The sequence below is a fragment of the Triturus cristatus genome, chromosome 4_1 (assembly GCF_964204655.1).
Source record: "Triturus cristatus chromosome 4_1, aTriCri1.1, whole genome shotgun sequence".
Lineage (NCBI taxonomy): Eukaryota > Metazoa > Chordata > Amphibia > Caudata > Salamandridae > Triturus > Triturus cristatus.
In genome coordinates this window covers 1,038,994,324-1,039,021,973 of record NC_140585.1, presented here as the reverse complement: position 1 = coordinate 1,039,021,973, position 27,650 = coordinate 1,038,994,324, and the positions used below count along the sequence as shown (strand labels likewise).

The 27,650-nt window shown below is 40.1% G+C and overlaps 1 protein-coding gene across 6 annotated transcripts in view; it reads left to right on the top strand.

The window, feature by feature from the left end:
• Positions 1 to 27,650, top strand: part of PHTF2 (putative homeodomain transcription factor 2) — a 514,204-nt gene that overhangs the window by 378,261 nt on the left and 108,293 nt on the right. For 4 of the 6 annotated variants that reach the window (XM_085653986.1, XM_085653985.1, XM_085653988.1 and 1 more), the window contains exons 5-8: positions 4,285 to 4,354; positions 7,066 to 7,224; positions 12,887 to 13,052; positions 19,139 to 19,303. In XM_085653986.1, coding sequence (XP_085510112.1) covers positions 4,285 to 4,354; positions 7,066 to 7,224; positions 12,887 to 13,052; positions 19,139 to 19,303 — 560 coding nt within the window. The remainder of the gene's footprint in view (positions 1 to 4,284; positions 4,355 to 7,065; positions 7,225 to 12,886; positions 13,053 to 19,138; positions 19,304 to 27,650) is intronic. The other 2 variants (XM_085653990.1, XM_085653989.1) reach the window with 1 other exon arrangement.

Here is a 27,650-nt window from a genome sequence, read left to right as displayed (position 1 = left end):
CGTCCGCATAGAGAGCTAACTTCGAGCTGTATGGGCCAGATTGAAAAGGGACTATTAGATTATTTAGCCTAATCGCTTGGGCCAATGGTTCAATATAAATATTAAACAATATTGGGGAGAGCGGACAGCCCTGCCTAGTCCCTCGTTGGATGTAAAAAACAGAGGTAAGCACACCATTCAGGAGTATCCGGGCTGAGGCCCCCTGATAACATCTCTTAAGGGTCTCAATAAAAACCGGACCAAATCCCATCGCCTCAAGGACAACCCACAAGTAAATCCAACAAACTTTATCAAAGGCCTTGGCCGCGTCTAGCGCGACCAAAGCCATGGGAACTTGCCTTTGTACTGCAAGATCTATATTTCCTATCAATATATGGGTCATCTAAATGTCTTCCGGCCATAAAACCCATCTGGTCCTAATGGATCAATTTCAGAGCCAGTTTTGCCAATCTCCCTGCTAGAATGCCGACAAAGATCTTATAATCGGCATTCAGCAGGGAGATCGGCCAATATGAATCTGCCTTAGTGGGGTCTTTACCCGGCTTTAAAATCAGAACCAGAATGGCTTCCTTCCACGACGTAGGGACCCTGCCTCCTATTGAGAAAACAGAGTTAAAGATTATCTTTAAGGCCGGAACTAGCTCGTCCGCTAAGAGTTTATAAATCTCACTTGGTAGTGCATCTGAACCAGACGCTTTTTTATTCTTCAATCTCCTAATTTGTTCCTGAATTTCCTCTTCGGTAATGGGAGCATCTAACCAAAATTTATCCTCCGAATTTGAGTTATGCTAGAAAGTGAGAACGAGTTGGGGGATTGGTTATTACTCAGACCTGGCTCCTATATGGGATTCTCCTGGCACACCTCTTTGGCTTAAGGATTCCCTGGCCATTCCAATAAAACGTGCTGGTATTTCTATTTGGTCAGATCTGTTGGATGGTGAAGGTGTTTTTTCCTGGGAATATCTAAGAATATGGATTGGTCCTGGTCTGTCCAGATTTAAATACCTCCAGATAACCTCTTGGTTTGGGGTGGAAAAGGAGAAGGACGAGATAAAAGGCAATAGGGAAATTGAGAGATTGTGTCAGCAAGGGCCCCTAATAAAGAAGGAGATTTCGGTCTGGTATAATCTTCTTCTAGCGGCAGATGATATCAAAATACCCAAGGCGATTGAAGTATAGAAATACTCCAATATAGGCCCTCAAGTTGAAGCTCTTTTCGAGCCTTCTTTAAAAACTCTTTATAAATTTATAAAGCCAGCCTGGCTAAAGAAAAATCACTTTTTTGTTATAAATCGACTCTACTACACTCCTTATAAGATTGCTAAGTTTGCCCCAATCCCCCCTCCTAAATGTCCAAGGTGCCATACCCCATTAGCCAATGATGAGCATATCTTCTTACAATGTGAACATCTGGAGGCATTCTGGAACGAAGTGGGGATATCCCTCCGGGACATTTTTAAATCCAAGGTGGAAGTAAATCCCTCATTGGTGTTCTTTGGAGCCGACGGGCATTTCTCTAGCTCCGCCACAGAGCAGGATAAAGGGTTACTAATGTACTTGATACTATTGGCCCGGAGAGAGATATGCAAGAGATTGAAGGATCCACTCCCCCCGAAAAGAGAGGATTGGCTGAATGCGGCATTCGTTATGGCTAGGTTGGAGTATGAGCGCTCTGTGGACAAGGTTTTAAATATCTGGCACCCGTTAATGTGTTGGGGTCATTCGTTGAGCTTGATACCATCAGTCCAATGATTACACCATATCCCTGAGAAACATCAGAAGGGATGGGTCTGGTGATCCCAAGCAAGCGCTGTAAGCCACTGGGCCCCCCGATCCATCTATACTTGTTGGCTATAAAATCCGCTGCTGCTTGATCAGGTGAGAGGAGGACAAAAAAAAAAAAAAAAATTGCATTTGGCCAAACAATATTCGATCAGCCTCGCAAGGATTATTAATTTGCAGATGTTTTACTCCCGTGGTTTGTCAATGGGTGCAACCAACACCAAAACCCTTGCCTACTACTTGAGGTAACAAATTACCAGTCTGCAGGCCTTAATGCTGTGTAGTAGTAATCAACACTTAAAAGCCGGCTTTAACTTGCGCTTGTAATAATAAATATGTCTACTGCCTTTGTTGTAATGTCACATAATAAACACGTCGGACAACATTGACTTGTGAATGTGACCAACTCTATTCAATATTTTGAGCCTACGTTTTCCTACAAGGTAGCCCTCCGACATCTTTCCTAAACATTGCAGATATGTACAAAATTACATTTGTCAAAACTATATAAACCCCTCCTAACAGGGTCTCAGATCAGTGTAGCAAGTTTTGGTGTTGTCCCCCCCCCCCTCCCCACCCCCCCCCAAACTCTTGACTAACAATACATAGGGGACAGAAAACTTCCAGTATGTAACCCTTGTTAGACACTTAGGAGGGGTTTATATAGTTTTGACAAATGTTATTTTGTACATATCTGCAATGTTTAGGCTAGATGTCTGAGGGCTACCTTGTGGGAAAATGTCTGCTCAAAATATTCAGTTGAGTTGGTTACATTGACAAGTCAGTGTTGCCCGATGTGTTTATTATGTTACATTACAACAAAGGCAGTAGAGTAGACCTATTTATTTTTACAAGTGCATGTTAATGTCAGTAGGCTTGTTTAATTATCACTTTAACCAAAAGCTTCGTATTATAGGGCAATTGCACATGCTATGGGGAAGTGAGCCTCTTCTCCAGGGCACCTAGAGCATCTGGAGGAGTGTTCTGGATCGATTTTATGCAGTTTTATTCGGGTCAGTACGTCATGTGGACATAATTGTTCTCTATAAGCTTGAAGCGGGCAGTAGTCGACATTTGTTTAACTCCCAGGTGTATTTTACTCCATTCTTTACCCTTAAGTGGTTCGCCTATGGCGTCTTCTCATCACACCTGTATTTTTTAACGGCCCCATCGGTTTATCCGAGCAAAGCACTCTATATAAGGGGGTTATCAGTTTCCTACACCCAGTCAGCACCACCAACACCACCATCTTCTGAGTGGAGACTGGCGCGTCCAGAAAAGTTGAGCACATTTCCTTTGTATTAAAACAATAACTATGTTTTTGCTAAAGGACCATTGTGTTTTGCCACAGAGAGGCTTTGTCACTTATTTCTTCATTTGGTAAATGGAACAGTGATTGTACTGAAATACAAGAACAATTAGCTGGCTTTTGTAGTTAATTTACTCATTTGACGACAATCATTATGATTTACAGGAGAGTACATTTCTTGCATCAACTGTTGATTTTCATACGCCTTTCATCACTTTAGAAATCAAGTTTGTCATAATGATTTTTTTTCTCTTCTTCAGAAAAGCAGAATGATTGCCACTTTACTCTGAGTAAATGCTGTAAAAGTTCAGTACTAACTCTGGTAATGAATGGCTTGTGTGTTGTTCAGCATTAACAAATCCGCTCCTGCTTGAATCCTTTTTAATTTCATATTATTGACCTTGGGTGAACTGAAAAGTTAATTATTTACTTGTTAGATTGATGCATTAAAACTGACTTTACCCAAAGATCCCAACGTAGCACCCTCTTAAAAATGAATGTTCCCTAAAGTAAATCACTACCTGGAAGCTCACACATCCACATACCCACAGATGAAAACTATCCGCAAGTCTATACCAACAGATTTACAACCCTATACAGAATTTGCAACACAAATCTCCCTGTTTAGCGATTCGTGCATACAGATAGGTTCAAACAGCAACTAAATACCTAGCAAGATGTTCATAAACACATAGAAAATACAACCATTTAGATCTCTTCATGAGATCCCCACTTTTTTCATAGTCGGAATTTGCTTAGAAGCTCCTACCCACCAGGGTTGGTCTTGGCGATTAAAAGAAGTTACTACCTGAAGTATTTTACGAAGTAGTTCAACACCTTGATCTGTGCACTCCTTTTCTGCCTAAAATCCTGTTCGATGAAGCCAAGTTACATTTCCTCTTGGCTGGGATATATATTTTCCTGAACACCTCGGTTTCCAGATGAATACCCTGGGCATCCTCTATTAAAATCACAAACTCAGTGTGGTATAGATTTAGTGTGATGATTCAAGTCTCTGCTTTTTTTGGTTCTATGCAATCTTTACAATACGAGTCAATGTGTTTGTCATCCCTTTTCTGTTCCTACTCCTCCTCAGTTATTGGCCTCCAGTTAAACGTCGCTTATCTTCCTAAAAAGTAAGGTTTTGTTTTTATTGAAGTGTTTTGATTGAACTATTTTGTTTTGTTTCATAGGGTTTGAAGAACAAACCAAAGAAAACAGGCCACGTAAAACCAGACCTCATAGATGTCGATCTTGTCAGAGGTTTGTCTAAAGATGTTATAATAAAAACATGTTTCTGTACTTTTTGTTTTTTAATGTTTAGATTTTGTATTTTTTACTCCCATCATTTCCATCTACTGGAAACTTCCTCTTATATGGACATTGCTTTTTCTTGAGGTCACTCAAACACTAATCACTTCATACACAACTACATTCGATTGTCTTGTTTAGTATCGTGCATTTGCTCTCACTTGTGATCCTAATTCGCCATCAAACTGATGAATGATGTCGTGCGTTTGAAACTTCACTGTTGCCCACAATGATTTTCTAAATTCTTTACGGGGGAAGAAGGGCGACCGCGGTAACTGGTCAGTAAAATGTTGTTTAGTTGTAACTTGTTGCAGCGTTTCTACAGCCGGGCGCAACAAAGTAGAGGCAGGTAAATAAATACAGGTACCCTGTTTTCTTTAAGGCCCGGGGCCTGGGTGGAGCCACTCAAACTTTGCACGAGGAAAGCTGTTCGCAAAGAGTTATTTAACAGCAAATTTCCAGAAAAAGATGTTTGCTAACCATTCCCGTTTAAACTGCGAGCTTGACCTGGAGATAACGCTCAGTGTAATATGTTCTCCTCATTGACTCTGCCATCTAGCGGTCACTGAGCTAATTGCAGTCTAGTAATAGCACCAGTTGAATGGAATGAAGCTATTTTTTGTCAAAGTACCTTTTTTTCCTGAAGACACCTTGGTCGTGGTTTAATCTAATTTATGAGGTGGAAGGTGAATTGGAGTTTTTCTATTGCTGAATACATTTACTACTTTAAATTAATACCAATATAGTTGCTGCCCAGGCAGTAGTCTGAATAATAAAATACCCCCCACTTTGAGCCACTTCCCAAATCGCGCTGAGTGAGTTACTCGAGTGAGTCCGACAATCTGTCTAAATGGTGCATTTAAGACATCAGTTCTCAAAGAATTTGGCTAGCCTTCCTTTCATGTCTTCCACCCCCCTACCTACTGGTCCTTCCTTCTTTCCATGTATACTTCCTTTCTCCATCCATCCTTTCTTCTCTCAATCTAACTTTCCTTTTGATATCCATCTGTCTTCCTCTCCGTCCATCCGTCTTCCAATCCATTCTTACTTTTCTATTTTGATCAATCCGTCCATTCGTTAGTTCATCCATTCCACCTGCCCTTCTCTCCATCCTTCCTTCTCTCCATTCATCGTTCTCACATCTGTCGCTTCATCTTGCCCTCAATGCATTCATCCTTCTCTCTATCCTCCCTTAGCCATTTCTTCATCCATTTTCCACCCACGCCTCCCTTTAGTCTCTTTCGTTTTGTGCTTTTGGTTGCATGTATTTTCCCCACTTCACATCTCCACCATGCTAGTCTTTTGTAGTGTTTTTTGTGGGTTTTGTTTGGAGGCAAGTGTGATCGAAGTCAGAGGAGCAATAAACAACTTTCTGCAGGTTTTATGCCATGCACATACAACAGTGGCGCCAATCCATGCTTAAGCTGCTGTAGTGAGCGGGCTCCTGACGCCCCTGGTTGCTGCTATATAAGACCGGTGATTAATGATTTCAACCATCTTCAGTACGGATCAGAAGACCACAGTCCATTCAGAGCAGAACCCCCGGACACTTGCCAACCAAGCAGACTAGGGCAGCAGGAGGTCCTGCTCCCAGGCCTTCCTCAGGGGATGGTCAGATTAGGATAATTGTCAAGTAGCAGGGGTTGTATTAAGTACCTCCAGAAATGTTTTCTGAGGGTTACCCACCCTCGTTTTCATTCAGTGTAAAAGGGAATATGCCTCACCTTAGGGCCGGACATGTTGCACCAGCCGCAAAGGGGAAAAGGTTAACCTGGCAGTGGAAAAAACCTCAGCACTTTGTATAGAAACCATGAAATAGCAACAGTACATAGGAAAAGAAAGTTTACAGCAAGGACACCATTAATAACTTTGAAAGCAGGCAATGCACATGGGGTTGGTTTGACATGTCCGTGCGTGGGCCGTTTTTGTATTTGGAGGGTTATGGGCCTGTTTGATGTCTGGTGGGCTTGTTTTTACTGTTGATTTCCCTGACATTGCCACACACATTGCCTGCAGCGAGCTCAAATCATTTCAGTCTTCCATACCTTGCAAAACACGTGTACAGCATATCTTTACAAGCTTAGAAGTGCCCCACTTTGCAAACATGGTGCACTTTTTTAGCGATCTAATTTGATAATGGCGAGTCCTTTTATTGTGCCCGTGGCTATTTTCTGTCCCTGTCTGACACAGTTTGCAATGGTCTCCACACAAATCCCAATGGATTCACTTCCACCCTGGGGTGCACTCCAGCCTAACAGTCTAGACCTTTCGGCATCCCTAAAAAGGTTGATCAACTTGATGCCCCAGGGGAAAGGCTGAACTGTCGAAGGATGTTCACGTCTTGTTGTTAAGGGGCCCGTGATGGAATGATGGGCAGTGGTAGAAGCTGGGCTGTCTGGAGGGTTGCAGTCTTCATCCTGTGAAGGAGCAGTGACGCAATATATATGTTAATTTAAAAACCCTATTGAATTTGTCAGTTTTAAACAAACATGTATTTTCTAATAAACGTGTTGAAATTACACTGGAGGGTGAGTGCTGGTGTGCTCTGGTTATGAGGACTTTACATTACCAAAAATGTTTACTTTAAAAAACATTATAGAACGTATTTCAGACTATTTCATCTGAATTTCAAACATCTAACCTCTCGTCTTTGTGCATTCTAGGATCAGCATTCGCAAAGGCGAAACCTGAAAGTCCGTGGACATCACTAACCAGAAAGGGAATTGTTCGAGTTATCCTCTTCCCGTTCTTCTTCAGGTGGTGGTTACAAGTAACCTCCAAGCTCATTTTTTCTTGGTTGCTGCTCCTTTACCTCCTTCAAGGTAAATAAACAACTCTTGCTAAGTCTGTTCTGGGATTTTTCTAAATGGTTTAACCAAATGGATCTTATTTCTACTGGAGCCTTATGCAGTCAGTCATAAAACTGAAGTGGGTGAAAAGAGGACAACTGTTTGAAGAGCTGTTGCTTTTTTTTAAATTGATGTCTGAATATTGCCGCCTTCAGGCTAATATACGTTCAGAAGAGTCTTTACTTCAGGCTTTTTTCTGCCAAATTGTAATGGGACTGTACACGCAAATCAAATCTGGTTGTTACTTTTGCTTAGTTGTGCATTGAACTAATCAGGTTAGTCATCTGACTAATAAAACCTGCAAAGCTCACATTTTATCTTAACTTTGTTTGTCTGCATATTTATTTGCTGTATCGCTGCTAACCAGTTAAGAAGTCAGGTTGTTCCCCATAATTTATATATATAAGGTTGATAATTTCTAAGGCACTCCTTTATCTTTATTGTTAAGCTAGTGTGCGATTTGCAAAATTTAAGATTAACATCAGAACATATCTGAATGTTTTCACAGCAACCCCTTTGGCTTCATTCGTGTAACTTCATAAGTACGCATATACATACCTTTGAATGTTATTTCTTCTACAGATTCCAGTCATTAAATGTATCTTTCTAGCGAGATCCCCATAACCATTACAAAGCTGAAGTTCTGATTGGAAAAATTACCTCCTTGGAGTGGAACTGCAGATACACCACAAACATTTATTTATTTTCTGCTGGCCAAGAAAGACCTTAGAAATCATCCCTGTTCACTTTCTAAGAGATTTCAGTGTAAGGGTGTAAAATTGTGTATTGTTTGTGAAAATCCGTGAAAGTACCATCAAACGTATACTTTTATCACAAAAAATGATTTGTAGATATGCCACATGTCGTTTTTAAGCAAGGACGGACACACCTAGCTTAAAACATCCCGGGATACACTCCAAAAAGCAGGTTCTATCAGAAAATTTCTGTTGGCGACAAATTTCTAGTCTCAATAGGGGATAATTTGTGATAGAATCACCATTCTTCCTTTAATATCTTGCAAGACTTTTTTCTATTTTCCTTTTTACTCATGGACGTGCTGGCTTAAAAAAGAGGTATGTAACACTTGAAGAAATTTCACAGGTTTTGCACTGCACGAAAATCAGGGCGTTTGCAGATTTCACCGGCACAATAAAATTTTTGTCCATGCCTAAACCTTTCTTCCTTGCTCAACAAGAGCATTCTACTATTGCAGCATTTTACTTTTTTTTAAATGACTATTTTCTAAACTCAGTATGTCTTTCTATCTCAACTTGATTGTTGCAGGTACCAATATTCATGCTATGTAAAGCAGTCTTCAAAGGGCATAATTTCAACATGAACTCTTTTTCTCACAAAACAGAACGTCCAAGTGGAAGCTCTTTTCGTATGATTGGTGGCACTGAACTTTTCAGATAATTCTCAATTTACCCAAAATACGAAGAAGGGTGGATTGTTCCAGAGTGAACTGTCTCTCGGTGTATTTTGTGACATTTAAGCACACACAATGACTTATAACAATTTTCTGCACTAATGTTTAAGAAACATGATATTCTGTTAAAGCTATGTGCAGCTATGTGCAAAACATTTACTGCAACTCACAGCAGCCAAAATTACATTTTTGGTGTTTTATGAGCATGAACGTGGCCCAAGGGTATAGAGCACATGTGGGTTTGAGTTTCCAGAGTGAAATTATACAACACCCTTAACTATTTACTGGATGAAGTGGAGGACAGACTTATTCTTAAAGAGTGAATACAAAAGGGATTATTAACAACTGGGAGAAGGTAGAAAGAACAGTTACCTGAATAGTCAAAATACAGTGAGGACTTGGAATATGTAAATACAGCATTGGGGAAGATGTGAGAACCACCAATGAGCGAGGATCAGAATACATTTATGTTCTAGAGCGTAATTTAAAGTCAAAATAGATGGATCTTCATCAGGAATTAATGATACATTGGTCGAAAAGGAGAAGAAGAGGAAAGCACCAAGGTTCAAGTTGGAGATGGGGTGTAATCATGAAGGAAAGAGTCTTAGGAATACAAGATGTTTCCGGTCTTCCTTCCACATTGTACTAAAAGTGGTGATGCATTGAGCTCGATGGAGTTAGTTCTAAATTCCAGTTTCAGTGCCTGAAAATGATTAAGCCGTAGTTCCCTCCACCCCCCCCCCCCCCCCCTCTTATTTTTTTTTTTTAATAATAAAGCTGGGTATTTTGTGACTTTGCCTTGCATAGAGACTATTGACTCCCAGACATTATCAAGTAATTGGCCAGATAAATAGGTGGCCAGCTTGTAAAATGATCAAGCTTCCGTGGGCAGCTTTGGTAGAGCAAGTAAGACTGGGTGATGTGATCCAATATTTTACTTCCAGTGGCTAAACAAGCTGCTGCATGCAAAATTGTCTTAAGGGTTTGAGGTGTATTATAGGTAAGTCATGTCAGGATAGAGTTGACATAATAACTTCTTGATGACTCACATGATTAAACTATGGTATTGTTCGGGGATGAAATCGTCACAGTGGTAAGGATGAACGTTTTTCCCCCAGCATTGATTTGTGATTGTAAATTTGAAATTTGAGTTTCTTTTAAGAATGATGCCTATTGATTTTGTGGTGTCCTTAATAGCAGGAATACAATATAAGAGGTTACAGGAGCCAGCACAGGGTAAAAATGGAATGGTGAAATACATAATCCTAGTACAGTCTAACTAGGGGTCTACCACACACCAAAGTCCTATTTGCTGCTCATGCTCCCTCTGTGGAGAAGTTCGTCGACACTAACATTGACCACTCTGTGACAAAGAGAACATACTGTTTGGAGGCTCTAAAATAGCTACTGAGTACTCATTGTGGTCTCTCTGTTTCCCTCTCACCTCGTCAGTCATTGACACCAGTCCCTCATTCTCTAAATCCGCACCTCCTCTGGTTCTTTTGGTGCCATTTGCCACTCCTGCTCTCCCTTTAACTCTGGTGTTTCCTGTTCTTCTGAGTCCCAGGAAACCATATTTACTCTGCTCTTTAAGGCCATTTTGGGATGGTTGCCTGAGCAATATTCCCCCAGGTTTATATTTTTGGTGGACGTGCCCCTGCATATCCAGCTTCCAGTGGGATGCTTGAGTCTCAACCCTAGTTGTGGCACGAGAACCAGGAAAGGATTATGAGGAGAATGTGGGAGAGGGATACTTTCGTAAGATCAGGCTCTTTCATTCACTTGAGTATGAATCAGTATTCTCCCCTTAAGCCACAACAACAGAACAGAGATAGACTGTTACCCTGTAGGAGTACGATCTCAAAGTGGCTATGGCGATATGACAATTTGTCAGGAAGCACATTCTGGCTTGGTTGTCTGCAAGAAGCTGGAGAGTAAATTAAGAGCATTTGTGTTTGAGGCCCTTTGTGCTTCTCCCGTTCTTCTCAACCTCCCCTTTATATTTGGTTGTAAACTCTGCGGACTTCAGCAGAGTCAAATAAAAAGTATGTATGACCGTTGTCACCTGACAAGGAACTAAGTTCCATTGACTCTCAGGAAGATTCTATTCCGAAATAGCTTCCTTCGCTTGCTTCAAACCGGCATAAATGCAATCTTGGTGTCTTTTATCTGCCAGAATTGGAAGCATACTGATGATCGGTGGTTACTTTACTACATTTTGCTTTTTGACCTTTTCCTGTAATCGAAGTGATAAAGCTGTCCATGGTGAAAGCTCCTGGTGTCAGTCTACCTGATTGCACTTTTCCTAATGCAAGCCTCAGGATAAAATGCTGAATCTCTATGTTGAAGTAACTGGACTTTTCACTCTGTCACAAACTAGGTACTTGACCTCTGTTAAAAGATGGCGTTGATGGAAAAATTGCATATATTGATGGCAATTAAACCTCAATACAGATCATTTCATTACTTGCCTCCTGCACAAGGTGATTGATCACAAATGTCCTAGGCTAATCATGCTTTTCCAAACATGTGGGTGTCCGCGTGAATTCCTACAGCAGATCTCGGATATCTTGCCTCTTCTGAAATAACATCTTCATCCCTACGCTGACTGATCAATCACAGATGTCCTACATTATTCATTTCCTTGCCAAACAACTAGGTCTGGCTGTGGATTTCTCAAACAGATCTAGAAAGAGGCCTCACCCCTCCTTAAACACCTGTTAAAAATTCATACCCTGCGCAGAGCAGATGATGTACAATTGACTCCATATCCCAGTTGAACAAGGTGGCAGTTAACAGGTGCATGGGGCAGTCTGTTGAGGCGTTCAAGCCTTGAAAAGCATTTCACAAGACGCCTGGGTGCTGTTGATGGTAGGGAAACTATTTTGAAGTTTACTTATGTTGTCTCCGCCTTTTTCTCACTGTCTCTCCACAAATCTCTATTTAAGTCTTCTGCTTCAGATAGCCACCTGGATATCTAGCAACCACCTGAAGGTCAGCCCAGCCAAGACAGAATTCCTGTTATTTGTCAATAGCAACAATAAAGGTACAGTACAAACCTGGCTCATGACCTGAAACTTGAAAGCTTCAAACACCAACTTTCACCTAATACCAAGTCAATTGGATTCACCCTGGACACCTTAAGCTCAGGACTATGCACTGGGGCACGTCTCCTCAGTTTATAACTTCCCTGAGTTGGTTCCTTGTCAGGCCTTGCCCACCCTGTTCACTGGGCTCTGCCTGCCGAGCAGCTTTAGCTGGCACATCAAACTAGTCCTCAATGGTTATTGGGCTATCTTCATTCTAACGTCTGGCCTCCTCTGCCAGAAAGGGCTCCTGTCCAACTCATCCAAACTAAGACTGAGTTCCTGTTATCTGCCTAGAACAATAAAAACGAAACAATGCAAACCTGGCTCAATTACATGAACCCTGATAGCTTTGAACTCCAACTTCAATGAATGCAAAGTCACCCTGGTTACCAGCCTCACCCTCAAGGAACACATTGCCAAAAAAAAAAAAGAAAATGCCTGATACCAGCTCTCTCTTTTATAGCAAGTGGAACTGTTTCTTCCAGACAGCAAGTTCAGAACTGCTCTTCAATCCTTCAACTCTTGCGCTACTGTACAGGAGTGTTGTGCCAATGAACATGGAGTGAGTCAGCTTTACGTTCTAGTTCAGAAACATGAGTTTGAACCTTGTAGTATATTCTTATACTGGAAGACAAAGGAGAGACATTCAGACTGAAAACTCAGTTAAGAATTGGCTGACCGGGCTTGAAGCAACCTATTTACTGTGCCCAGCAGTTTGCCTGTTGCCTGCCATTATCCAAACATTATTTCAAATTAAGTAATAATCTTCTTTTTACTGTAGTCAACCTAAGTAATATTTAAGGCTTTAGTAGCTAGCTACAGTTTTAAAATATGTCGTAATAATATTATAAAAAGACTGTTACGACTGCCATTTTTGTTTTGCTTACAATTTATTATTACTTTATTTTGTAAATGTTCACATTGAAACTGAATATTGTTGCTGCCTTGCTATAAAATTGCTTCTCCATGCTTAGTTTTCAATGTGCGTTTTAAAAATCTCATTGCATTGCTCTTTGGTTTGGCACTGACACTGTTTCAATTGGAGGTGTGTGCTTGCTTCGTATTTTTTTGCCACTTTGTTAAAGTAACATTCCTCATTTCTTGGCTTTCTCCACAGTTACCGCAATAGTATTATTTTTCATAGCTCCAGGCCCACATTGTGTGCCTCTGACTGAGGTAGTTGGGCCAATATGGCTTATGTTATTGCTGGGGGCTGTACACTGTCAGATTGTTTCAACACGAACTCCTAAACCGTCTCTGAGCACAGGAGGCAAAAGAAGAAGGTATGGTACCAACTATGTTTATGTAACCATTTTCACTTGTGTGCATGGAATGCTGTTGGAAAATTGTGGTCCTTGAACCCAATTTTTATGTGCTGTGTAATGTGTGAATTAAAAAACCACGTTGTTTGTGGTTCGTTTGAGCATTGCTTTCCTTTTGCAAAGCCTACTCTTGCCAGATTTCACTGATAGAATTTAGGTTGATCTGTCCATTGTATGGGTTTAACAATGCAAACTGTAGCAGTTTTTGCTATTTTTGCAAATCTCTGAGAAGTTTGATTGTGTATGTTGTGCTTTTGTGGCCCACTATGTACATGCCTATAAGTAGGGTCTGTCTTTTTTCTTAATATATGGCAAAATCACACAGAATTTCAAAGACTCCATATGAAAAAGAAATGCACTTGAATTGGTCACTTAAAATGGAAAGTTTTATAGAAAGCTGTATCCAGATTTAGAAGAAAGTTAGTTTATCATAATTTTGAGTGTATACTCTCATATTGGTCTAAGAAATTTATTACAATTTTCATCCACAAAAATCCCATCCTTTCATCTGTTTTCTGGTTCTATACTACATAAGCTAGATAGTTTTTTCTCTGTTTTCCTACTAGGTTTTTCAGTATTGTGTCAGTCATTGACTCACGGATTTTATTTAAAAAAAATAATCTTCACCATCATCTTTGAAAGACTCACACAATTTGTTGTTTTTACATCCTCAAGAACATTGAGAGCTGTGCACATCATTCATTTGCAGTCCATTCACCTACTTTTGGCTATTTTCTTGCTTTTCAGTGAATCGATTGCTTTTCAGGCTCTCTGCTCAGAAATGCTGTTCATTCTTGCAAAACAATATTACTAAAGAAGCCCAAACTATGTACACTTTGACACAATGGCCTAGTATGTGCATTATGTTGTAAATGTATTTCCATTACATTTTTGCATATTGCACTTAATGCTGGCCTTCTTCGACACTCTTGGTACCAGTCTTTTAGCTCTGCTTCAGAGGGACACAATAGAGGGTAAAGCTGTCATTGTACACGTTTGGACATTACTCTGACAACCACAGATGCCTCCCCGTGCATATAGGGACTGTAATGTGGATGTGGCAATGAATGTGAGTTAACCTGCATAGTAGTTGACAGCACACACATCAAAGTGGAATAGATTCATAAGATATCCTTGGAAGAAGAGGAGGATGAAAAGTGCAATCAAGGAGGTGAAGAGGAGCCTTGGAAGGACCATGTTATATCTGTAGGACGATTCACAACTATTTGACTCCTTCATGAGAAAGTGCCTCATACATGAGGGTGGCAAGTAGTATGCCGTCACTAAGTATGTCAATCATAAATATCTCCATTTGAAATGACATTGTACCTAATGACAAAGTAGGCCATAAAGGCTCCTTTGTACTAGCAATCACCCAACTACAGACTGGATAAAGTACAAAATGTCTGAATGTGATTAGGTGGTTTGGACACCTGCTCATGCCAGATGTAGCTGTGAAAAAGGTTTGAGGTGAATTGTTGGGTTTAGTTGACTTTCTTCGTGTGGAAGGGAACAAATGGAAGATGAGGCTCTCGTTAGCTACTGTGGAAATGTGCTTTTCAATGAGCTCACCGGTGCAGGCGTCACCCTTATCTGTCCACGGGGCCTTCGACCAACAAAATAGAGATTAGCACTGACGCTGGAATTCAAATAACAAGTTTATTAATCACTCATGAGTGGGACTACGTCCACACAGCACTCTCAAGTGCTGCCTGAGGTAGTACATTGAAGTCCCAGAACACAGTCCTTTTATACAGAGTTTGTTGCAGAGTAAGCATGTAGTTACAAATAGAAGGTACAAGCATACACAAGGAATAACTACCAACAAACCTGGGCAGATGGGAGATCACTTAGTCAACAAAGTGGGAGGGGGAGCAGGAGTGCTTATGGCAGCACTAAGAGATTGACAGTTGAGTCTGAGACCAGGTGTTCTGGCAGCTACAAAATCTTTAGTATGCATATTGCTTTTAGCTGAGTCAGGAAGTCAACTGAAATAGACAGCACAGGCAGGAAAAAAGACGAGCAGCAGAGATTGGAGAATTATAAAGCCAACAAAATGGATGCCATAACCAAGATGGCTTCAGCTCATGCTAACAAAAATTATTTCAGATTTCCACACTACTGTAATGCTAGCCTCAAACCATGTATGATGCTCAGTACTGGATGTAGCAGAAATGGGTGTATATAAAATTAACAAAGTTCTAGTACAAAGAAATTTGATCTTGCTTAGGTCACGTAGCTTGAAGTCGAATTTGAATATGCCTGCAGATGGAGAGGACTCCTTCAAACAAGTGAGAGGAAAAGGCTATTGAATCAAAAAAAGCAGTCTCGCAGACGGCCTGGCGCGTTATCTATCTACCATAATTTTTCAACCTTCAAGACTGAAATAAAATGTACTATCTATACTTTCTTTGACCAACAATACCAGGCTATTTTTATAACACCACTATACTTTACTGAGTCAACAAATTTCATTCCAGTCTTTTTCCAGTTGAAAATTAAGAAAATCCTCGGTCAAGCTGGATGGGAGGTTGGTCCAGCACCTGATATCCCGGTCTGCATATATGTGACTAGTCACTGGTTGGTATCCTCAAGTCGGAACACACCCTAGAATTTTTACACAGGCCACATATTATTTTGGCTGTTACCAAATCAGTGTAATCAGAGCACTAAAAGGTGCCCAAAGGGGCAAAGGAATGAGGGTTTTTCTGAGAAGAACGTTTATAGGTCAGTCTCACACCCCAAGATATCCAATACATTACTGACAAAATATTGAGATATATTGAAGATTGTGGTCGGTTAACAATATTGCCCCGTCACCATGCTGCTGTTTGCTCTCAAGTTTTCTCCCAAATTTTTTACTAAGTGGTTCTAGTGGCCGCCCAACTCTCATGAAAGGAATTCCCTTGGTTACCTCTATCCAGATGATTGATTGATAAGGACATTTATGGCACAGGCTGCAGAGTAAGTGGCTCTATACACAAGCTTATTATTGTTCTTTCTCCTAAGCCTATCAGTCAACAACGAAAAATCTCTCAAACTGCCCCGTTCCTTTTAGCTTAGCAGATCTTATCACATTCACTCCTCAAGTTCAAGCCCCTTCTGGGGTTTCTGTGTTCTGTGTGATAATTTTACAATGGACACTGCATGTGATAACTATTCCTTGTGGTGTACAAGAGTGTTCAAATGTAGTGGACAGCACCAACTGGGAACTGAAAGGACATTTTCCTCATAAAAGTATCAAAATTGTTTAGTTGGTGGCTGAGTGAAACTAGCTTGGAGGCAAGCATGCTTTTTCAACACCAAATACCGGATTAAACACTTCAGACCAATGTTTAGAAATCAGTTTGGACTTCACATATGTGTGATCTAACACTAAAGGGAATCTTCAGTACTCAAGGCAAATATCAGCATATTAACATTTTAGAATGCAATGCATTTTTACTGGCACACAAGTTCTTTTTATATTGAAAATACAGATGTATACCAAGTCCACCATATTCGTCCTAGGTAAGTGAGGAACGATGAGATTTCAAAAGCTGTTATTAGCGACTCAGGCAGTTTGTAAATGGTCACTCAGTCCTCAGGTTATACTTGTAGGCGAACATGTGCTGGGCATCAAGATTATAATAGTGGATGACCCCAACCAAGTGTTAAAATCAGTCGCATGTTTGTTGAAGAAAACAATCCAGAAAAGTGGAGACCAACTCATTCTCTTGCTACAGCAGTTCATTTACATTTTTACATCCAGACAACCCCTAGCTTAGCATGTTTGGTGATGTGATTTCGACTAAATATTATGATCAGTTTGTGTACTTTTTGCTCCTCTGTCACTTGTACCACAAGCTGTGGTAACACAGTGCAGGTTAATATGCTTTACACCATCATAGGGAAGATGGCCCTAATTAAGAGATCTGTCTCAACTGTAAGAATAGCCCTTGTTTCGTTGCCAGGGTTTGCAACCCTCGCCATCAAAAAGAGCTTGCAAATGTTTCTCAGAGCCCTTTGTCTGTGAGCGTGGCAGCATGGCTGCTAAATAACTGATATTTGTGAACGTAAGCATGGGCCAAAATTGTATGAAGTTCAACATATTAGCAAGTGTTTCATTCATTAGGTGCTGCTACAAGAACATGGAATATAACCTTAAGGTGTCATACTGCGCCTTAATTTCTTGAATTTATGAGGTCTAGCTTCCAGCAGTACTTGATCAGAGTACATCTTAGTTGTGTAGCTAAATACAAAAAGCAACCAGGAGAAATACTCATTGTTATTGGCCCTCGTAATGCAGGAATTTCTGAGAAGATGCTTGCACAAGATCCCACTTATGAGAAAAACCAGCATTGATTTGAGAGTTCAAGCAATGCTTTCAAAATATATCATGATGTTAAGCACTACTGTGTCACCAGATTTCTTTGCTGAAAAATGCCTGCTTCATAATAATTGGATCAGTGAGTGAAGTCACATTCTGTTTTCAAGAGTTCTTCCTCGGGTTTAATAAATATAATATCAAGCTAGTAACTTAGCATGATTTACTCCAAATATTGTCCACATTTTGATGTTATTATGTGTCCAGTGTCCCTTGCAGACAGAAGTTGAAAAAGAGTAGCACATGCTGGAGTCAAAATTTCCCTTTGAGCTATCAGCAGTACTCCGGATTTCAGGTGCTCTTGGCCTTCGCATTGTATTACATTATTTGACATGAAACAACATACTTCTGCAGACAGTGGTATAACACTTTGATGAATACTACAATAAAGGAACAATTTCAATACTTTTTGGTAAGACACTTTTTTAGGAATTCCCATGAGAGCTGTGAAGGAAAGGTGATTTCTTCCAAACTACTCACAACTGCAAAGTGATCTTGCATACGTCTTGTCCTCTTATGTCTTATTTAACCTTTTCTGTATAGGGGAACTACACTACGCATCTTATAACCTTTCGTGCAGGTCCATGCACCCTTGCCAATCCTGCACCTATTTTACAACACCGGCAGGGTTACCAGCAGTGACACAATTGGAGTACATCTCTGACACAAAGGACATAACAACATTCTCTTTTCACACATTACATCCTCCAAACAAGTATCTCTCCTGTCTATCATATAACAAGATGCACAATATAGAATATAAATCTCCTTGGCTATCTAATGGCTCTTAATTGCAGTGACAAGTCTGCTGACACCTGATCGGGCACATATCTAACCCTCATTCACTACATCCAGCTCTTCCCACGCAGGCACTCTTCAGTCACACATCTCCAACAGCTCAAACATGCTGTGGCCTGGAACTGCTCCTACACAAGGCAAAAGCACTGGATAGATTGGGTCTATGTTTTCCAACCACTAATTGCAGAATATATCAAGAGAAGAAGTCCTGAAAGGATGAATGGGTTTCAAACTGTGTTTAAACAAAATTATTTTACAGCGTCTCAGCTTCACGGTGGCAACTATTCAAAATAGGAGACGAATCTATGAAATAAACTAATGCTGGAGCTCCACACTTACAGGAACATAACTAATTCTTCCTATCAGATTACCTTATTTTTTTAGCCAGTGAGGTGCTGTTTACATTCATTATATGTAAATTTATTTAATGTGGCTATCTAAAAAATCTGATATGTATCCATCCCTCGTGGACATGCATTGAGCACCCATACAGGCTTAGCATTGATTTTACCTATTGATTTTTCATAACTTATTTGTCAAAAACGCATAAATCTTTAAAAATGTCAAGATTAACATTGCAGCATGTTCTGGTTACAATTTATTTTTCTTTAAGTTCTCATTTTTCACATCAAAATGATTAAAACCCCTCTTTAAGACTGCAATTCTTTGTTTTATCGTGTATGACTGTATGGCATAGACATTGTTGTTTCATAAGAGACAAAAATCGGTTAACAATGTTTAAATCTGGATATGTAGGAAGGCGGGCAATAGTTGAGAATGTTTTAGCCCTCTTTTGAATGATCAGTAGGGTGATCGAATAGTGTCGCTTCAGTGATGGTTAACAATGATAAAGTTGCCTTCCACTTTATTTCTTCTGCTGAAGGAAATTAAGAAAAGCAGCACATTTGGAAGTGCATAGGGAAGGCGACGGCTCTAGCACTACAGATAATACACAAGAGGGGACCATGCCGAGCTATGGTACAAGCAACTGTTACAGTATTCGCTCCGTCTTCAGGGATATCTGGCATGCTGCTTTCTATTTATCCGGGTTTGTATTTTTTTTAAGAGTATGTTTGTCTTTGAGATGCAATATCCCTTTTCTTGAGAAGATCATTGATCATTGGTAGTACATTAAAAATTCAAAAACAAATCCCAAATTTATATTGGTCTTGAAGGTTTATATGAGAATTTAAACTCTCTAAATGTATTCAACTAACTTCTGGGCAATTGTATTTTCGGCTTTTACTGCAACAGGATAATCTTTCAAAAACATTAAAAACATTTTTTGGTTAAAAAACTTTGAACTTTTTTTTTTTTGCAGCTTGAGAATTAAACAGTATCACTATTATTAAGTTATTTGCTCTTCCTTTATTTGTTGTCATTTTGCCTTGTCTGCAGCTTTTTTTTTTATAAAGTTGTCTTAACAATGATTAAGATAGCACCAGCACAATTGGCCCATGGCACTGAATTGTCTACTAGATTGTTCCTTCTTCACACTCTCAACTTGTTATTGAACAGTGGAATCTGTTATGCCAATGATGGCGAGATGTACTGACATAACTGGCATCATTCAAATATCCAACAAAGGAGAATTCTATTGGCTACTATACTGGAAGGACATAATGTGCATGACATTTCAGGGCAAATAAATAAGAAAACATTGGGTTCCTTAAAATTGGAATGTCTTTAAAAGCGATAACCTGAAGAGAAAAGGTATATTGCATTGTTTCTGTGTTTTGTCTTAAGAGTTTAATGTGCTATAACAACATTACTGTTTGGAATGCCTGTAAGTGTCCATTCTCTGAATCTGATGAAGCTACATTTCTAGCACAAAAAGGCAAAAGTTTTATGAAAGGCCTTAAGGAGGTTTGAGTTCCTTGTTTTGTAGTTTCTTCATTGAATTATTGAATTGCATGCACCTTCTAACATGTTAAATTAGTAAAGGCATGAAGTACTATGATCTTTGGGCATGTTTATAGATGTGTTACTTTGTTACTGCTTTGTCGACAGGAACAAGAAACCGGTCCATATATCTAAACAAGTTTCCTGCAGTGAAGAAATCACAAGCACTCACTCAGCAGTACAAATCAGTCTCGTATTTTATTGAAAATGTTAACACCCATGCTTTTCAACTCTTTTCAAGTAAAGAATTCAGCATTGAATTTTTAAGTTGTGCCAGCTGACTGAATGCTACCATTTGTTGTGCAGGAAACTTGTTTGAACATATAGATATATGTGTATATTAGCTTGTCTCACAAAGTGTCTTCAATTTTGGATGCAAAACCATATGTTTTTGAGAAGAGACTTAATTGCAGTCTCTTGTTTTATAGCCGTGCACAGTGTGTTTAAAGTAGATTAAATGACTCCCTTTCTTTTCACCATGACCATTCTCTACGTTGACAACTTTATTTCTGCTGAATTTTCCACAGGCCTGCCTTATCAATGAATTTCCTGGGTTTTGCTGGTTTGCTTCATGTCTCAGTGTCTTCAAAGTGTCTTGCAATTTAGTCTGAACATGATGGCGAGGAGTTCACTAATGGGTGTCGCCTCCAAGACTGTATTTGTTTTGCTGTACTTTGCAATGTGGGCCTATTATTTAATGCATAAATCTCTTACTGCCCAAATACCTCTCAAGCACAGTCCGCTCTGAAAAAGTATCAGAGATGCCCACATGAAGCAGTATTGCCCCTGTTTTCGTATGTCAGATATCCAGCAATCTCTGAAAAGTCTTGATTATATTTGTGTATGGTAAGAATTTCTTCATTTACTGCTAACTTTAGTGCAATGCCACTCTTATAAAGTCCAACATGAAAAGCACACAACATTTAAAAATCTTTTACTTACTCTTTCTTCACATTTTTCATGGGCAGCATGTCATAAGCTTCTCCTTTTCCAGTTAATCAGGTCTGTTAATGTTTGTGCAAACCATAGCATAACTTCTAGAAACAAGAACACAAGGAAACCGTCCCCTTTGAGCCAGTTAAAATAGAGCAGCCTGTCCGTAATCCAGCCTTCAATAGAATCTATGAACATATCAACTGTTAACAGTAATAACTACCTAATTAGTATTCCATCCGACACATCGATGCCTACAACATCCAGAGAGAGTACAGAGGATGTATCTAGGGATTATCACCTGGGTATATATCACAATCAATAACAAATATAAAACGTATACTGTCCAGTGGTCATTCTTCTAATTTGGCTAGCAGTGCCATCAGTATAGAGTCACAATCAATAATTGCCACGTCTCCAATTCTCTACGCACTCTGTTTCAGTTGGTTGTCAGTTCAGCTCTAGCCCATTTCTGAATATCTTGCAACCACATCTTGGTGCACAGTGCCCTACAGCCTTTTCATTGCATCGCTATGTTCCTTAGCAATTACCAATGCTAAATCAATGAACCCACAGATACGTTTTGCATTCTTTGGCCTTGGCATGCATCCTAGTAAACACATGAGAGGGTTAAGTTTTATTTCCCTACTGGACACTTCAGTCCACCCAGGACTGCCGGATCATTTGCCAGTCCCACACCATTTTAAAAAATGTGCTTGAGCCACCTGTCTTCTCCATCAGGCAACAGAGGTTTATTGGTGCATGCAGGCATTTCTTTAAGGGTTGGTGTGATAGTTAAATTGGGTACATTTAAATTAAGGGTTTCTACACACCACCTTGGTGTACATCAAAACCCTTTCCATCTCAATATCTGTAAGTGCCCTTCTTAGCCTCTCATCCCAACTGACTCGCAGGTTTGAGATGTCCGCATAGAAGGCGGGGGCCAGTTCGAAATACAATGTGATCACAGCATGTCTGCAATTCCCTTAAGTCAGTTTCACAGTCAGTATTCAGAGCAAGTGCATTCAACCATTTCATTTCCCTACTTTAATTTGATACACAATGAAATTGCAATACCCTTGCAACTGGACACGGATATATTAAATACTTTGGGATAAATCTCATGGCTTCTCTTTCCAAATGTATCTCCGATTAAGGCATATATTCAGACTGACTTAAACAAATTAGAAGCATTCCCATTGTCCTGACTGGAAGACTGGCACCGGTAAAAATGAACATATTAACTAATAACTATAACTATTCCAGGTTTACCTGTGTCAATCCCAAAATAGATGGGACAAATCTAAAGGAGAATTAAAACTCTTGTGTAGGGGTGAAAGAGGGCAAGGTGTCCAGAAAAATTATGTTGCATCCTAGGGCCAGAGTACATCTGGCTAGTCCAGGTTTGTAGAAATATTAAGCTCCCCACATGCATTCTTACAAGCATGGACAGCCCAAGAAATTGATGAAAATGGATGTTCATGGACCAAGCCATAGCATGTAGGTACCTACAGGATTTTGTTTGTAGTTACCCTGAAATACCAGAACCAAAATGTATATTCTAGCACACTTGCGACTCTGTAGACCGGTCATTGGGCATGACTTCATATCAGCCACCTTTTACACTCACTCATCACAACCCAAACTTCACCCAGGTACTACAAGCACTAGCCTTGCAGAGTTGGAGGGAGTGGGGGCTGTCCTCAAAGAGCCATGTTTATTGGATGAGTAGTTAAATCCTTTGTTCAGCGTAAACAGGAGTTCAGTATGACAGAGAGGGATATCAAGCAGGGTTGGTCCCAAAAGGGAAAGTTAATCCTGAGGATCCTCAAATCACTTATTGCCTGGCATCCTCCAGATTGAGATAACGTGAATTTGCCTCCTAGCCCAATAAATACCATTGCATTAATTTCAATACACATAACACTTATGCAAGACTGGACCACTTCTTGGCCTCCTCTTCCCTCCAAAGATATATCATAGGGATTTCAACACTTCCAGCCCACAAACTAATCTCGATCGAAATCCAGACATTAAGCGAACATCGCTGAGGGGACAATGGACATTGAAGGAGACCAATCCCTGCAACACATACCTTATAGAAACTGAAGCAGAGGCAATAAAGTCCTATCTTTGGAAAAATTATAATATTGAGGTACATGTGAGTATGCTCTCAAGGCATGGATAAGATGGCATCCTACAGCTGCCTCCTTAGAATACAATGGAGGCAGAACAGATGTCCGGGAGCAACTGGAATTGCAACTGAAAGAATTAGAAGGGATACTTGAGAGGACAGGATACAACCGGTCTGGAGACATCTCACAGCAATAAGCGCACAAATCTTCATCTTAAATAATGTTAGGGAAGAACATGCCTTACTAAGAACATAGCAGAAGTTTTATAGTGGAGGCAATAATGCAAGTATGTTGCTGGCTTGCAGACTTATAGTTTATCATGGATGAGAAGGGAGGGATGTGGAATATAGGCGGGGATCACAAACATGTTTGATTATACTACAAAGGCTTTACACTGAGGCTGTCCCTCCAAACTGGGTGATTGTGGCCTAACTGGAGTGCAGCCACTTCCAAAGGTCCATACAGAGAAAGGAGGCAGCTCATTAAGCCGGGGGAAAGTAATTTAATGTATTTCAAAACTACAAAATAGGATGTCCCCTTGACTGCATATGTTTGGAGTCTTGTACGATAAACCTTAATGTACATTGCTTGTCCCAGGACTGACAAAGCTGTTTAACTCCTTTAGTGATCAAGGTATATTTGCTGGTTCGATGCTAGAAGCGAGAGTGATACCAAAGCCTGGTTAAAAACGACACAAGATGGAACTGGTATCTTCCCATTTCCTTGTTAAAAACAGATACCAAAATCTATACAGGTTTGCTGGCGGCCAGGCTGGACCTTGTTCTACCATGCCTGAGAGCTCTGGACAAATCGGGGTTCATCCCCGATGGACCCTCGTAGATGATCCAAAGAAATTATGCACATCATTGACAGTGTTTATAAAAAACAGAAGAGCTCCTTCCAGTTCGCCCGAAATGCGAATAAGGAGTCCGCCTGTGTCCCACACTCTGGGCGCGTTTAGGCACTTCTTGGGTGCTCTGATAATAAAGCACCTTTTGCAAAGGGTGAGAGTAAACTGAACAACCTGAAGGCCCTTTAGAATCAGAAGGGTCAGGCAAGAATTGCCACATTCCCTACTCATCTTCGTCCTGTTTAAATAGTTGTTTGTGAATGAAGTTAGTCGCAACAAGGAGTTTAAGGAGTGAACATAGATAGATATACCGCTGAGCTCACCGTGTATGCGGATAGCATCTTGATGCTCATACCTGACCTCGGCAGGTCAGTTCCTGCACTGGTGTATAGTCTGCAAGAATACAGCCTAGTGTGTTTTAAAATCAGTGCCTCAACATTTCAAGTACTTCAACTGTCCAGCACATATAAGAAGGAGGCGGAACTTTCAACTCCATTTCCTATAAATGGGCTAATCATTTAATTGATTATTTTGGAAAGTTCTTCACCATTGCTGCAAGACGTTTGAAAGGACCTTCAGACTGCACACAAGGAGCTTGTCCTAGTTTGGCCACATATCAGTGATCAAAATAACAATATTGCCCAGAATCTTGTACCTTAAGTATACCACACTGCTTCCAATTTCACCTGTATTGCTCAAAAGTTACAAAGAGCAGTTAGTGAATTAATGTGCTGTTGGAAGCGAACCAGAGTAGCCAGATAAACGTACACAGACCAACAGGGCAAGAATGGTTGATAGTCCCAGGCCTAACAAGAATACTACCAGACGTCACAGTTATGCTTTATGGTGGAATGGGGTTGCTTAGGGCCACAAGAGCATTGGGGTGTCTTGGACCATGTGATATTAGGAACGCACATTTAGAGATTATGCTGCTCAATTAAATAAACAGAGTATATAGGGGCTGAACCAGGTCCATTCTTGCAGAATTGTACAAAATTGCAGTTAGGAAAGGACTGACCTCTTTCCCATCACTTTTCACCCCCTATCCTTGATAATTATATGTTCCCACCAGGCTTTGGCACGTAGGCATTCCAAGCTTAGATGGAAGCAAGACGTTGAAAAAAGACTTTGGGATCCCAAAGGGAGAAAATTACCTCTGTTGGCAAGTGAGGCATTGGATAATGCAACTCGAGGTTAGACCGACTACAATCTATCTGTGCCTTGCAGCTGAACTAGCTAACTTTGAAACACCAATATTTTTTAAGGAAATCAACGATAGACTAATCGCATAACTTTACCAAATTCTGAAAGAAAGCGAGGTACAAGACCGGATTCCAAGCAACTTAGATGGGATAAAGAAATAGGACACAACTTAACCAATAATGAATTGGCACAGATACATATCGGAGCACCCAACACTACATACGTAGTAGCAGTAAAAGAAACTGAGAGTGAAGCGGTCAAGCTACTAGTACCACACCCGATCAAAGAAAATGATAGGAACCCAAGTAACTTAAACAAATGTTAGAGGATATGGTGCTGAGGAGACTCTGGTGGATTTGCCGTGGGCCTTCCTGAAAATCCAAAGCTTTTGGAAAAGCGTAACCGATGCAATAGATGACATTTTCCTTACTGAGATCACTTGCTTTATTGGCAGTAAAGCTAACTATCCTAGCTCTTTGAGGGAAAGATTGCGCCCCTACATTACAGGAGTGGTTACATAGATTAGGGAAAATACTGGGGATGGAAAAGATTGTGCTGGCATTATTGCTGGACCTACATGAGGTTGACACAGTATGGAGCCTATCTCACAGCCATATTGACGAAACTTGACCTTGAGAGTGCTGAAAAGAATCCTGCTACACATATCCCAATTACACTGATGAGACAAGCTGCTAGACACCTCATATTGACTCATGTGGGTTCAAAGCTGTAGTAGGTGTGATACTGAGTATGTGGGCTCTGTGGAGGGATAACCAAAGAAGAAAAGCCAGAGATTAACAGGTGTTGGATAGGGGGGGTTTATTTAACATTTCTATTAGTTCAGGGCATCGGTTGTTGTCTATTAACATTTTCTCCGCTTTCTACCGGCATCAAGGTTATAGACTTTGGTGCTAGAACTAAGCTGTAATAAAAAGATGAACTCCATAAAACAAATTTGACTTTTCCATACACAATTTTATTTGATAGCCTATTCAAACATAAATCATGGCGTGTACGATAGATGTATTCTCTAAAAATATTTCCATGTCCAACTGACATTAATAACAGTGCATTCCTATTGTTGGTAATGTCCAACCGTGGTGTCCTGATCTGGGGTCCCCCTCAGAGCAGTAGGGTTCAGATTTCTAACACCCTGGTGCAAGGACTTAGTTCAATGCACCAATAGGAATGTAAAATCCAGTTGCACGCTCACTAATGCACAACCCACCAAGCAATACAGTGCGGATAGTATTTTCTGGTCACAATAAGTCCATCTAGATAAGTTAAGGAACACAGCAGTACTCCAAACCCTCTTTCATAAATGAATAAGACACTCAAAACAGCACTATGAGCAGGGGACACAATTTGTAAATGTTTATTTAGAGTCTCTACAGTTGGTCTCCTGTATGGGCAAGGGTCTAGGTTCTTAGGGATGCTCTTCAGCTTGATTGGTTGCCAGATTCTTACAGCGAATCCTGATCATTCACTTGGTAACTCATCCTGGCTCTACCTCGTTAACTTTTTTTTAAATCGGTCCCAACAAATTGGTAAGGAGTGATACTAAGTCATCAGAGAAATTAAAAATTACCTTCATGATGATTAAAGTACTCTTAGTCAGTGCCCTTTCTTCTTCAGAAGTCCCACCAATTTATCTCCACTGACGTATGGTGATGAAAAAGGTTAAGTACCAATGTTTAGGTTTGGCGTATAAACCTTTGGAAAGCGATTCTTAGGTGATAAGCTATTAGAGATGGTGGGAAGGAATTGGGGCACCAGGCATATAGAGGGGTACGTCCAACAAAGGTTTATTCAGCAGTTGAAAGCGGAAGAAGCTTTTTTAAAAATCAGGGCTGCTTGAGAAACAATATTTCCAACAAGGTCTTACGAGGGGGGCAATGGATCTAGTGGACTTTAATCACCATTAAGGTAACTTTTTATATTATTTTTGTTGTTTATAGTTGGGTGATAATGTAAGTGAAAACATAACGTTTTAAACTAAAAGAAATAAATAAATACTGAAATTAACCATCTATAGTTGACTGAAGTAAATATAACTAGTGCCTCTGCTGTGCACTGTGTGATCATCAATGATGTCATTTCAGTTATCAGTGATATCATAGAACATAACATGAGTTTTGTAATGTGTGAGGTCATAAACTGTGTATAGTGAGGGTGCAAGTTATAGTTACTTCAGTTAAACATAACTGATGAATTTCAGTGTTTTCCGAAAACGTTAAGTTTTAACTGACAATATCACCTAACTATAGAGGCAATTAAACCTTTGTTTTTTCCAGTGAATTCCCGAAGGTTTTTATCAACGTTAAGTAACAGTATAAACAGATGTAATGTTAAGTAAAGCAGACCTACTGGCT